This window comes from Vipera ursinii (genome assembly GCF_947247035.1).
Source record: "Vipera ursinii genome assembly, chromosome: 1".
NCBI lineage: Eukaryota > Metazoa > Chordata > Lepidosauria > Squamata > Viperidae > Vipera > Vipera ursinii.
Window position 1 is genome coordinate 252,330,317 of NC_139512.1, and position 15,304 is coordinate 252,345,620.

The following is a 15,304-nucleotide window of genomic DNA, read 5'->3' on the forward strand; positions in this document are numbered from 1 at the left end:
TTGCTGTAAATGGAGCTTCTGCTAAACTCTATAGAATAGAGCTTATCTATTTTTGGCTTTTTAGGAGAAGCAGAAAGGCAAAAGTTGTTGCTGGATACCAAAATCTATTGTGAAACATGCTATTCTGAACTTTGTCATTCACTAATTTCTGGGAAAAGGAGGTGGGACAAAACCCCAAGGCTATATAGATACATGCTTCTCTTATTCTATTTCTTTCTTCTTTTAGAAAGAAAAGATTAGGAAGTATTACATGCTCCATTTTTCCTGGTTTGGGGAAAGTAAACAAAACTTCTTTTTCCATATTGTCCCTCTCCGCTTGGTCCTTCATGCACATTTTTTAAGTACAGTATATTATATCTTCATTTTGCTAAGCATTGCGTATGCTATATGGGATAGCCGTTCTGCTTATATTTATGCAACATCTAGCAAGTTGCATAATGTTACTGATATAATGCTTTCCCACTAATATTACTTTGGATCCATTTAGTAAGAGTCTCGTTCTAAATTATCAATGATTTTAAAGGATAAAACCACAACCCTGAATTGAGCCCAGGTAGCAACTGGTCACTCAGATTAAAATTTAGAATATGATACGATAATAATACGGTGTACAGATTAGCAGTGTAATAACATCATTTTACACCATTTGAAGTTGTTCAAGGTTAGTCCCAAACAACATATAGTAATTGTCTAGCCATCATGTAACCAAAGCATGGTTATCTTTATGCTTTTCCAACCAGCTTAGGAACTGTTTTAACTGATGCAGTAAACTGCACTATTCAGTTATCTGGATTTAATTTCAGCTTCTTCAAGGGTACACAGTACTACCTCAACAACTCAGCCGTACTTAGAATAGTGAGCATATTAACGACTCTTTACTGTACTGTAAAATGTTATGTGTCCTCTCTCATCAGGTTCATAAATCTATTAAGGGGGCATTATCGATTGGGAGAATGCCATCATTGTTCCTGTATACAAACTGAAAGGTACCAAGAGTGAATGCAAAAAATTTAGGGGGATTAATGTGTTAAGTGTGCCTGAGAAGGTGTTTGGCAGAATCTGCTTGAAACGAGTATGAGAAATGACAATGAATAAAACTTGGGGAATGCAGTGTGGAATTATCTGGGCAGGAGCTGTGAAGACCACATTTTCACTCTTCAGCAGATCATTCACAAATGTATAACTGAAAGAAAAAAATATTGTATATTGATGTTGTTTTGATATTGTATGACTACATTTGAGAAAGAGAATAGACTTGGATTATGGAATGTTTTGCACAAATATGGAGTTGCTAAAGTAGATAAAAACAGTGGATGAGAGAAGTAAAGCATGCACTGGATAAAGGGACTGCTTAGTGAATGATTAAATAGGGAGTAGGACCAGAATGTGTGATGTTTCTCTGAATGTCTAATATATTTATGACTAAATATTTAAAGTATGTTGATTAGTGATATGAGTATGCATATACTTTTATGTGCAGACAGGACCATGTTGTAGGTTGAAAACACAAATGATTTGCAGTTAGTGCTAACTGGACTGTGTGAGGGAGGAACATGAAAGTAAGGTGAATATATCAAAACTCATAGTAGATAAATTTTGTCAGGAGTGAATAAATGCATATTAGACATACTTGGTGAAAAACTGGAGTAAATTCATGAACTTGTGTACCTTGGTAAAATACTAAAGATGGTAAACTGATGGAGAAGTAATAGGATATAGATAGTGTGACTGGTTTGTAATCTGTTTTCGGTTATGATTATTTTTTGAAAGACGTGAAAATGATTCTGCCATTTTGTTATACATAAGTCAGAGTCTGTTATGTCCAGACAAACATAAAATCATGCTAAATTCATAAGGAATAATTAAGAAGTGTCCGTGATTAAAAAAAAAGAATAGAGTCAAGAATAAAAACTTTGAAAAGGTTGCAGAATGAATGTGAGCTGACTATAAAGCGAATGAGCAGTACAAAATATGGTTTGGTCATAGAGAGTAAATGAATAAAGATTAAATTGTAAAACCGGTTTGTGAAGAAAACAGGAATGGGTTTTGAGGAAGGATAACACTAAGCAAGTTGTGGTTGAATGGAGTTGATAAGATCCTCAAAAGGAGAGATCTGAAAATTTTAAAGAACAAGAAGTACTGTTTGAAGCACTGTGTGGATATAATGAAAGCAAGGATCTTTACAAGGATAGGTCAGATGTGAGGAATCAGACGTTGAAAAGGCAGGTGCTATTTTTATCAGTGCCTTCTTAAAGAAGCTATGTCTTTCCCTGGGTGGTACAGTAGCCCCACACTTCCAGGAAAATAAGCTTTTGAATTAAAAGCAGAATGCCTTCTCCCACTCCTACTGATTCAGCCACTTCGGCAGAACCGGTAGCTAATTTTTTGTTGCCCAGGCCCAGAATGGACTTCCAGATGCAGCATCCACACAGAAAACAGGTTGTTCACATATTTGAATCCCACCACTGCCTTCTTCCACTCCGAAGCTGTGTTGGAATGTACAGCTGGAGGAGTGGGGGAGGGGAATCTCAGCAATTGCACCATGGTTTCTGAGGGAGGAAGCAACATCTTCCAGAGAAGGGCCCAAGATAGGAGACTGTGCAGTCTTGAACTGGTTGGGAGAGGGAGGAAAAATTTTAGGGTGGTCACATCCTAGAATCTCCCAGAATATATCTATTAGGTTTGAAGATTACAGCTTTAATCTGATGAGATTTGGTCTATTAGGTGTAAGCAAATAAAGAATTGGACTCATTTGGATTTTACTGTGACGTCTTTGGGTTTGGGCCTCACAAAAGCTGCTTGTTGTGTCCTGTCAGAATCTCAAAGCAAACATTAATTTCTTTGCCTTTCTCATTCTTAATTTTGTGTGTGTTTGTGTGTGTGTGTGTGTGTGTGTGTGTGTGTGTGTGTGAGAGAGAGAGAGAGAGAGAGAGAGAGAGAGAGAGAGAGAGAGAGAGAGAGAGAGAGAGAATTGTATAACATTGCTTACTCCTAAAGGTACAGCACTGTAGGTTACTAAGGTAGGTAGATAGGTAGATGTAACACCGTAAACTATTTCCCCAGATTACCTTTCAATCCAGATCCAACAGAAAAAAATGGATCGTTGCCTGGTGATCTGTATAATATTTGACTAGCATCATACTAGAAATATCCAGAAAGTTCTGGACAGAATGTTATAGCCCAACAGGAAAATGGTTCATACATTTCTGAAATGTGGCAGACTCTTCTGTAAATCATTCATTTTAAATAGAAGAGCAGCTAGTGATGGTGTAGAGCAGGAAGTCATTGAACATTCTGCTTAATTAAGACTTAAAATGGCACTGCAAACTTTTGATGATTAATTGAAGCATGCATATTTAGTTATTATAATGTGATAATTTTATCTTGTTATACAGACAGTTCCCACGGGGAGCATGATTTAACACTGTGAACACTGTGTTTATTGCATTGTTCATTAAGAAACATACAAAGGCTGGTAAACAATAAGGAGACAGTAATAACTGTCTCTACAATAGTTTAGTTTTGACCCATTTCCACCTATAAAGTTATAACCTTGGAATAGGAAATATAACTCGGAACGCCCTGAATAACTCTGAATAATAGAGGCAATCATTTTAGTCCTCCAACGGCAAGGAATTTGTGTTGATATTACTGCTTTGTTTACAACAGCACAGATGTTTATTGAGATAAACAGTGCAGATATTTTATTGTTTGTGTTTCCAAAACTATTTGCATTTTTTAACACATGCTGTTCTAAATATGTTTTTACAGCATCATAGAAAAAGTGACAGGTAACTAGCAAGATTTTACTCTGGTGTAGTTAGTTCATTTTGAGGATATTAATATGAAGCTTTTATTCTTTTGGCTTGAGGTAAATAAGCTCGTTCTAGATTTCAAGTACACAAAAATGTTACTAGTGGTATCACTGGTTCTGAAAAACTTCCAGTGTAATTTAGATTATTTTATAAACATTTACGATACAGGTAGTCTTCAATTTACAACAGTTCATTTAGTGATTGTTTGAACTTACAATGACACTGAAAAAAGTGACCTGTGACTGTTTTTCACAGTTACACCTGTTGCAGCAATTCCATCGTCATGTGATCAAAATTCAGACACTTGGCAACTAAGTCATATTTATGAAGGTTGCAGTGTCCCTGGGGTCATGTGATCACCTTTTGTGACCTTCTGACAAACAAAGTCAATGGGGAAGCCAGATTCACTTAGCAGCTGTGGCTCGAAAGGTCGAGGGAAAACTCACTTAACAACTCACAGCCACAAAAAATTTGGGCTCAATTGTGGTCATAAATCAAGGACTATCTGTAGTTAGAAGCAAGATAACCGAATATCTCCTGTTCATTTCAACGTATAAACATGATCTTTTATGATGAAGGACTTCATTGTTGGAATATTTTTTTTTCTTGAGGATATGTTGGGACATATTATTTTACATAAAAAAGTCAGGCTGCTCTGAAATATTAGCTAGATTTACAGTTTCATTCAAAATTTGACTTATTTGTAAATGAGAAATAATTCCAGATTCACGTCCATTGCAGTATAGATTTAGAACTTGTTCCTGCCGTTCAGAATATTTGTGTTAATCATGCTTGGATGCTTAGAAAAAACAAAGGGGAAACAAGTGAGGCCAACCCATTACAAAACGCTGCTGGTTGGTCTTGCTGACAATGCCAGCCAGCTAATTGTTTTTCCCCCCAGGATATTCAACATTCTGTGGCCATTGCATACCAAGATTTTTAATTATTATTTTTGAAAACTTTGGGCTTTTCTTAAGCCTGCTAATATATTCTAATGCTTGCCTAGTTACCGGTGATAATCCTTGACAGGATTAATTATTATTTTTTATTTTATTTTAATTCCATTTATATCCCGCCCTTCTCCGAAGACTCAGGGCGGCTTACAAACTTAGCAGTAGCCTTCATTCTATGTATATGCCTGCTTATTAGGGCTTTCACATACACCCCAAGCGGCATTATTACAAAGTCAGCTTATTGCCCCCAACAATCTGGGTCCTCATTTTACCTACCTCGGAAGGATGGAAGGCTGAGTCAACCTTGAGCCTGGTGGGACTCGAACCTGCACTAATTGCAGGCAGCTGGTGTTACTTAAGGAGGCATTAGGAAATACCTTTCTTATCTATAATAAATATCATAATTTACCATGAACATTTTTGTGCTCTTTATCTTTCACTGATATCATTTGATTCCAAACAGTTTTTTTTATTTTATCTATCTATTGTGTCTGTGATCCTATGTTTTAGTATCAGTATACGAATTGTGTTTTTGCTAATGGAAACATTCAGCAACAAATTGCTATAAGATGCATTCTAGGTCAGTGGCCATTATGACCACTTGAATATCTATGGGCAGTAAGCACCAAGATCGAAGAAAACACAAGGCAGACAGTTATAAGCAGTGATGATGTTACCTAGTTGGGTAATGAAATGCCTGCAAGCAAACAACCAAGCCCAGAAAGCACCAATAAATCCACAGTTAACAGTTGCTAGCTATTGCAATCCAACTGTGTGATATATTGAAGTAGAGCTCATGTTATGGTAGTAGGCCAAATTGTCTGCAGTGGTTTGACAGAAGCATAATTTAGCAATTTGAAAAATTATCTAGTAAGTACTTTGCAAGTTTTTCCTTGCAAAATTTCAGTGGTGATTTTAATTATTTTGAAGAATAATTTGTGTCATGAGACCATGTCCCATTTTTTTATTTCATCTTCATGCTTACCCTATTGCTATTGTATTTTAAAGTAAGCAATCGTATGCAAAGCAGAGTACAAAAATAAGGAATAGTAAGGATTAGAAATTAATAGCTGGGGATAAAAGAAAAGAATGTCAGATTCTAGTTTATACCAATACTATACTTAGCCAGAGCTAAGAGTATTTGATATTAATTACTATGGGATGAGATACCTCATCCCCAGTTCTGAATCTGCCTTGCTTAAAAGATCACTCACTAACAGCAATCATCCATATACCAGCACTCCATCAATATAGCCAGATTTTTCTTTTTTCCCTTTTCTATTTGTTTTAATTTCTTTAAGATTATTATTTAGTTATTAGAACTAAAAACTTCATGGGGGTATCCAACCCACTGAGGCATTTAAAAAAAAAGGGCTGTACAAAGAGACAGGAAGGGCCAAAACAGAAATATAGTTGAATGGAAAATATCAAATAGAAGTAGAAAACCTGTATATTTTATAATTCATATTTTAAAATATTTTATTATTGTATTATTTGGAAGGAAACCAAGTGAGATTATCTATCTGTCTGTCTGTCCATCCATCCATCCATCCATCCATCCATCCATCCATCCATCCATCCATCCTTCCTTTCAATTTATGTGGCTGCCCATCTCAGATTTAAATTGATTAAATAAATACATTAGGAAAAAAGCAATTGCCATTTGGTAGTTTGCAGTTGCAAATGTAACTATTTTAGAGTTCAGGCGTTATCTACTTCAGGGCTTTTCAATCTTTTCACCGATTGTACCAGTTTTAGGATATGGCAATATTCGAGTACCACCAGTCGCCTAGCAAAGTGTCAAAAATGTGACCAGAAAAAAGAAAAAAGGGATAAAGTACAGGTAACCCTCAACTTACAATGGTTCACTTAGTGACTGTTCAAAGTTACAATGACACTGAAAAAAGTGACTTATGAGCATTTTTCACACTGATGACCGTTGCAGCATCCCCAGGGTCATGTGATTTACATTCAGATGCTTGGCAACTGATTCATAGTTATGTGAAGCTGGTGAGAAGCCGAACCCGCCTGGATGTGCGCGGAGGAGGCGGAGACTGCATGGGACCTGGCGTCCCGGGTGAAAGGGGAGTGCTCAGAATGCAGTCAGCCTGTGGGGCAAAATATTCACCTGACACACCAGGCGCCAGGTGCTCACTGCCTCCTCTGCGCACACCCAGGCAGGTTCGGCTTCTCACCAGCTTCGCCTCACCCGGCCCAGCCTCTCTGTGCGATGAGTAGAGCACGCCACTATCTGCCAAAACTGGGCAGGCTGGGTGTCATGTTTCTGACGTATGGGCTTTTCAAGTGACTGAGGCATTGTTTGCCTTAAAAGTCCTTTATTAGCCTAATACACCGGCAAATGCTTGCTCAAAGGAAGCTGGAATCTGAAGTCTCCGCCCCTTGCACAATATATTAAAACACAATTCTCCACCTTTCTAATTTTGTCATTAATCATATTCTCCAATTAATTTAAAGAATCAGTTTCCCTTCCGTTAAAAAACCTGCCAAGGTCTTATCTTCTTTAGTTAGAGATGGCCTTGAAGGTACAATCCTACTCGTCCCCCGTCTCAACCTTAAACTCAATCTCTTAAAGCAATACACAAGTTTAACATATGAAATGGCTACTTCTTCATCTCTTGTCAAGCAATAACATTCAATGTTAGCAGCGTTGACACTGGGGTCCGGGCGGCATAGCGCAAGTAACGTGGACTCACTCCACTCACTCCCCTCCCCCGGGGTGTGTCAAGTGGGTGAGGGCCATTTGCTGGTCTTTAGGGGATGGTGCCTTTTGTTCTGAACCAGCCCTTCTGGCCTTGTAGTAAGGCAAACCCCTTATCAGAAAGAAGAGACTGGAGAGCGTCCAAGGCTAAAAGGCATCTGCCAAGATTTAATTACGCAGTTAACAAAAACACTAGAGCTTGTCTTCTCAAGCGGAAAAGTTGCTTTCAGCAACCAGCCCCTCCCCAAACACTCCTTTTATAGAGAGCTCAGGGCGTGGTCTCCCTGTGCCTCCTCCCGAGGAGTCCCATAGCCTTTCTTTGTTTGTTCCTGCTCGACTGCCTCCTGCGTCGGGCGTCCTTGAACAGGGCCAGCTGTGGGTCATCATCCTCCGCACTCTCGGGCTCACGCAGCTGAGAAGAGGTCCCCGGCTGAGGACTCTGCAAAGCCTCCAAACCATCATCAGCCGGTTCGTCTCCCTCCTCCCCCTCATCTGAGTCCTCCGATACGTCGGAGCCGGCTGTCGGACCCACAGGCTGGCCCTGAGTCACAACACCTTTCTTCATTCTTACGTTTCTTGCCTGTTTGTCACTGCCACCTGTGTGCGCACCTGGCATGGATGGCTGCTACAGAAATTGTAGATTGGCTCCTGGCCAGCCTGTTTTATCTCCTCTCCCCCTCTTTCTTTTCCCTTTGGTGCAGCTCCAGCTGAATCTTCCTCCTTCCAAGGCTGTGTCTTTTTTTTTCTCCCTATCCCACCAAAACTGCCTCCTTTTATATCCTCTCCTGTCTCTGCCCCCTCCTCCTTCTTTCTCTTCTGGGTGAGCCGGCACTGCTAATCCTGGGGCCTTTGTCTCGCCCCAGCAGCTCTGCAGCTCCTCAGGACTCTCACGACAAGTCCTGTGCTGTGCCGCTTTGGCTTGTTCCTTCCCCTGCTACACTTGGCTAGGCTGGGCAGGGTCGCGTACTACCTGCCAGGTGCCAATGTACCACCAGTGGTATGCGTACGACTGGTTGAAAAGCCCTGATCTACATCAGGGGTCTCCAACCCCCGGGCGACGGCTCGCTACTGGGCCTTGAGCTGTTTGTAACCGGATCACGGAAGTGGCAGTTGAGTGTACACACGCACATCCTCACTTGCATGAGCAGGGTCTGAGTGCATGCATACATGCTCCATTTGTGTGAGCAGCATGCACCTGTGCTCGCCGCTCATGCAGATGGAGCTACATGTATGTGTCCGCAACTCGCACAGACCCATCCCCTCTCCCTACACTCTCCCCTGCCAGTCCTCAAACCTGGAAAGGTTGGGGAACTCTGATCTACATAGCAGGTCTATTGCAAATCGGGTCTTAACTTAGTGCCCAGAGGGAGCTGAGCCATTGCCATCTTGTGCTAGAGTAAGGAAGAGCGATACATGGAGAGCTGTGAGGAAAATACAGAGCTTCTTCAGGTCAGTAACAAGTGGCAGAGCATGTGGGGACAGGCAAGTAGTGATCTCTTATTCTTCCTTATGCTCCTTTTTTCTCCAACATGAGAAGTTAGAAGCAGCAGCAGCAGCAGCATCTTTCACCACAGCCTGCTAAACTTGAATTAGGAAAACAGGCAACCCAGCACAAGGACAGAATGGTGACCCTGCCAAGCAGTAGGGACAGGGAAGCAATCCTGACTTGGTCTCTGCTAGTGGAAACCTGATTGGCTCTGGCCTGAGCTGTGATGACACCTTCATGCAGAGTTAGGAGATGAACAAATATGGGATTCAAATATGTGAACAAACGATTCTTTGTGTGGATGCCAATTCTGGAAGTCCATTCTGGGCCTGGGCAACAAAAAATTAGCTACCGGTTCTGCCGAAGTGGTGCGAACCAGCTGAATCCCACCACTGAAGCTATTGCCCTACTTTGGGCCATTGCTTGCCTCCTCTATTTGTCACTAAGGAGCAAATCATCCAAATACCGCTTGTGAGCTGTGAGCGAGATCCCTGTCATAAAATAATGGGTGTTCATTTCTTCAGAGAGTCTACTTAGCCTAAAATTTCTATTTATTTATTTATTTATTTATTTATTTATTTATTTATTTATTTATTTATTTATTTATTAATATGTATTTTATTGATTTTATTAAAAAAACTAACAACCTGGTGCTTTGTAAACAGCATGTTGTCTGGTTTCACATTTCACAACAATCAATAATAGTCAATTTCTATCATATCGTACTCTACATAACAGCTTTCCTTGATTTTCTCTTCTCATATTGTTCTCTTGCAAACGTTAGGTTAATACAGTTCTTAGTAGTTTAGTAACAAACAGGTTAAATATAAACATTTTTCTAACATTTATCCAATTAGTAATAGCATCAATATACAATTTCTTTTCTAGTTAGTCCCCTTGGTTGCATTATATGTCCTGTTTTCAACATTCTCATTTAGACTTTCCCCCCACAAAACTGAAATCATTTTTATCTGTTAAGATTTTCTCAAAGTTGATTTGGGGTTAAATATATAAGCTGTTTCCCTCACAATAATTCTCCCAACAATTACATTTCTCATATCATAAAAAAATACAATACTACTCAAAATAAGAAAGAAGAAAAAGAAAAACATATCTCTCAAACTAGAATTTGTTTTCATTTTTTAACTCTATTCCTGTGGTGGCGAACTTATGGCATGCATGGCACAAGTGGCACACAGAGCCCTCTCTATGGGCACGTGCACCGTCGCCCCAGTCCTAGGCCTTCAACTGGGTTTTATAAAACCATTTCACTTTAGGCCTCCGCTGCCATGTGCAAAAAAAAAAAAAAGTTCAATCATTTTCAACTTCTTGCGGGGAAAAAAAAAGTGCCCGCAAAGTTGGAATTGATTGATTAAACCTTTTAGTCCCACCCAGTCTGCCATTACCACTGCAGCCACGCCGACCCAATGGGCCATGCCTACCCAATGGGCCACACCCATCCAATGGGCCATGCCCACCCGGCACACGGCAATACATAAGTGGGTTTTCGGTTGCAGTTTGGGCACTCGGTCTTTAAAATGTTCGCCATCACTGCTCTATTCCATTTAATAAACTCTGTTCCATTCAATAGTTACTGGTTGAGCAGACCATCTAATCCCTTGAATCTGATTTTAGTCTTTTTCTTTCACCAAATGGCTTTTCTCATTCATCTATTCCACTTAGTTAAAAAGTCTTGCCGTTTTCTTGTGGATGTTGTTAAGGATGGGAGAGACAAATCAGTTAAGATGTTGATTTCTTTCTCTTTTTTGTCTCTCAAGTCGTAGATTATTTGGTGTCTCTGTAATCCATTTTGCCAGGCTTTTCTTTTTATCTTCAGCTTTCTTTTGTGATTCTGGGGTGTGGACTATCTCTTCAGTCATGTCTTGTATGTTTTCCTCCATCTGCGTTAAATCACAATTCCTTCCATTGGTAGATTCTTTCATTTTCTGAAAATTCTTATGTTATGAGGTTACCGTATGTCCATTTATGTCATCAAAGTTGTTTTTTAATTTCATTGTGGTTTAGAGCCATTGTTGTTTGGATTAGTTGCAACATAGTGAGCATTTCCTCCTGGAAAGTATTTGGTTTTTCTTGAAAAGTTCTTTTTGCAAGCTCTTGAAATTCCATAATAGATAGAATTCAATTTTTTTTCTTTCTCTGAAAACAGCTTTAAAATCACAGTCAATAGGTGTTTATCATCCAAGAAGGTCAGTTATGTTTTTTCAATTATAATCTTTGCTTATTGTGGCTGGCCCAGAATGTTTTGTTTAGCTCTTTTTGAAGTTCAAAGAAGTAGGCTATCTCATTCTGGGTATCCTGCCAATACTTATAACAAAACAGCTAAAGTTATACATTCTCTTCCACCACTAGATGTCAGCAACAGTCTGTTTTTGTCCCCATTATAGTTTAATTCACTGCTTCCTTCCGTGGAAGGGAGGAGCAAAGCTCTCCCTCCTTTCATTATCGGAGGCTTTTTTTGCTTCTTGGAGTATCTTTTCCAATAGTTCAGGATATAGAATTGGAGAGAGAAGATCAAATTTCTCACCCAGTTTCAGCATGCTGTTCACCAATGTTCTGATGAGTACTTGTGGACTTCGGCTGCAAGTAGCTTGGGCTGGTTACTGAGGTAGGGCCAGCTTTTCTCCTGTCAGGTTAAAGGGAATTTTCCGATTGAACGGGACAACCACTGTTGTTCCCGAATCTCTGGGGTGGCCCTCTTCCTTCACCGCCTCTTCGGGGCGGCTTTAGACCCATTTAGGGTCCCCTGGCAGGGCGAAGAGAGCCGTGGGAAGCAGAGCTTTCGCAATCCTGCGACCGTGTGCTACCGGGCAAAACCGTAAGTCCCTAAGTAATAATTTAGCTTCCCTTCACTGCATGCAAATAGGATGGTGTTTACTAATGCAGCTTCACTACTTTCACTATAAATGTTCAGTCTAACAAAACTGATAAAATGGAAATGAGTTTATAATCATTATAAGCAGATAATGCTGATGTTACTGTCTGGAACTATAATTAGTTAGAGAGGCACGGGAATAAATATAAAAAGTCCAAGGCTTTTCCAAAATGCTAAAAGCTCTTAAAGTTGCAACATGCTCTATTATTTATAAAATAGCTGTACTTTTCATTCAGTTAAACAATAAGGGATTCCTGGTCATCTGCTTTAGAAATTAGCAGAAAATCCAAAAGGTATAATGGATATTTGACACAATGCTTCCTTTGGCATATAAATACTCTCCTTGTCCTTTTGTTGCAGAAGATGATGTATCAAATGTACAAATCATGTGTGCCTGGTGCCAGAAAGTGGGAATCAAACGCTATTCTCTGAGTATGGGAAGCGAAGTGAAATGCTTCTGCAGTGAAAAATGTTTTGCAGCTTGCCGGAGAGCATACTTCAAAAGAAACAAGGTAAGAGAATAGGATTGTAATGCACGCACAATCTGATCCTAAACAATATTTTAAATAGTATTTTAATAGTATGTCTTTCTTTCTTCTCTTCTCACCCTTTTCAATCCTGTTTCTCATGTGCATTTCCTTCTGAGCTACCAATACATTTAATAAAACATACCCTGTTATCAGTTGCTTATCAGTTAGGCATCCTACACAGGTAGTCCTTGACTTACAACCATTTCTCCTAGTGATCATTACAACAGCACTTAAAAGAGTGACTTATGACTGGTTTTCATATCTACGACCGTTGCAGCATCCCCATGGTTATTGACCAAAATTCAGCCACTTGGCAACAGGCAAGTACTTACACTGAGGTCACATGATCACAAAATCAATGGAGAAGCCAGATTTACTTAACAACTGTGGCAAGAAGGGTTGTGAAATGGGACAAACTCACTTAAAAATCGTGTTGCTTAGCAACAAAAAATGTTTGGCTCAATTATGGTTGTAAGTCAAAGACTACCTGTATTCTATAAGGGCCAATGTATTGCCAGGTAAAGCTATTCATGTTGGATTATATAAGAGCCACACATATTCTAATTACATTTGCAGTCTTGTAAATCTTGTTGCCAACACTGGTAGAATCTTAAAATTAATGCTTTCAAAACAGCAGGAATACAAATCTTATTCAGAGGTATGCTAGATTACATTAATAAAAATGTGTTGCTTCAGCTGACAACAGGATTAGAACATTGATTCTGAGGGCTTTTGTAATGACTTGAGTTGACTGAAATTTATGTTTTTCTCTCATTAATTAATTTAGCACATTTTTAAACATTTCAAACATTTTTGTTTATTCATAACTAGTCTAGGGACTATTCTGGAGTATGTAATATTTTATTTTGCCTTGAACTGAAATGCAGGTTTAATATTCACTAATAAAACTTATGTTTTAAGGTTTATTTAAAGCAATGGGAATTGCTTTCATTTACATATAGTTAGAAGCCAAGGGTGTGAAATAAAATTTATTCCACATGCTATAACCAATATTAATAAATGATGAGGCATCATTTATTAGTATAAATCATATATAAATGAATCATTGAATTAAACTGCATACCTTTATTATTAATAGAAATATGATTTGTAATTGCTGCAATCAAATTTTTATGGACCCTGTAATACTCTGTTAGAAGCTTTAATTGTATCTCAATGTTTGTCATATCTATAATCGTGGGATTATTCTGAATTTTAATTGTGTTTACTGATAGTGGACATCAAAAGAGCATAAAGCAAATATATTATTCTGTTGAGGTTTTGATACCGCTCTTCAGTTAGATTTCCAGAACAAGTTACATCACAGAATGATCAATCAAAGTAAAAATATAAATTAAACATGTATAAAATTAAACTGTTATAATCTAATCAAAAAAGGGAAAGGGAAAGAAGAAAAAAGTAATAACTGGTTGAATAAGTAAATAACTTTTTTAAGTGTTTGCTTTAAAAGTGAATAAGGTAGTAGTTCTGAATTAGTAATCGGACAAAACACTATAGACCCATGAGATAGTTTGTAAGAAAAAAGCTGTAAAACTAAGGAGAAAATTTGTATAAGGAAAAGTAATGAAAAAAAATATTTTAACACAATCTTTAAATACGCGGTGGCTTAGTGGGTTAGGACCCTGAGCTTGTCGATCAGAAGGACGGCAGTTTGGCAGGTCAAATCCTGAGTGCCGCATAGCAGAGCGCCTGTTACTTGTCCCAGCTTCTGCCAACCTAGCAGTTTGAAAGCACGTAAAAATGCAAGTAGAAAAATAGGGACTACTACAGTGGGAAGGTAACAGCGTTCCGTGTGCCTTTGGTGTCTAGTCATGCCGGCCACATGACCATGGAGACGTCCTCAGACAAGTGCTGGCTCTTCGGCTTTGAAACGGAGATGAGCACCGGCCCCTAGAGTTGGAAGCGACTAGCACGCATGTGCGGGGGAACCTTTACCTTTACCTTAAATAAAAGGATTCCTATGGAAGGGCTGTCTGATCTGGGCTGCAAAAATCTATTTGATCATGAGATGTCAGTAAAGAGAAACAAAAAAATTATCTAACTGCTCTCCAGTGGTTGTCAGGGTTTTACGGTCATTGAAGAGCAATAAAAAAATTCCAAATACTAGGAATATTTGTATATTTGAAATTAATATTGAAATGATATTTAAACATATGTTGTAAATAGTGTTCAAACTGACTTTAAATAAAGTAGGTAGACCAGAAAATTACAGTAATCAAATCTAAAGGAAATGGAGTTAAATTTTATCTTTTGAAGGGGGGGAATGAAATATGTTTTGAAATATTAAATTGAAAATATAAAAATAGAAATATTAGAAGATAATTGTAATTTATTATAAAACTGCTGATTTAAAAGCATTAAGTAGAATGCAGTGAAATAAATGACAAGATTTTCCAGGTATCCCAACCATAAAGCCCTCTTTTTTATTTTTTAATCTGTAATTCTGGTCTTTGACTGTAATAAAAAAATCTTCTTCTATTCCAAAGCACTCTTAATAAAATCAGGCCCTATGCTAGCTGTTTGAAAACATTTTACATAAGAAAGGCTGTTAAATGTTTTGAGTTCACTTTACTCTTGTTCTTCAAGCAGTGGTGGCATTTTTTAAGAGCTTATCCCTTTCACTAAATTAACCAGTAATGTCACTTTCGCAAACACTAAAATCAATAAATAACTTTTAAAAAAAAACAAATGGAAAGCAATCCATTCTTTAATTCTACCTTTTGCTCCTTAACTTTCAAACACCATTCTTTTCTTAAATTTAATACTTGCAAATTGTAGTTTAAAAATACCTCAGGAATCAGATGAAAGAATTAGTATCATGAGCAATTTAACCTTCTTGTGCTTGCATTATATTATTTTGCCGGAAGTATTAAATGCATGCAGTTTT

At 38.4% G+C, this 15,304-nt stretch overlaps 1 protein-coding gene across 1 annotated transcript in view; it reads left to right on the forward strand.

Moving 5' to 3' along the window:
• Positions 1–15,304, forward strand: part of SOBP (sine oculis binding protein homolog) — a gene marked incomplete at its 3' end in the record, with an annotated part of 160,460 nt that overhangs the window by 43,851 nt on the left and 101,305 nt on the right. Inside the window, exon 4 of the mRNA XM_083356034.1 lies at positions 12,227–12,378. Coding sequence (XP_083212160.1) covers positions 12,227–12,378 — 152 coding nt within the window. The remainder of the gene's footprint in view (positions 1–12,226; positions 12,379–15,304) is intronic.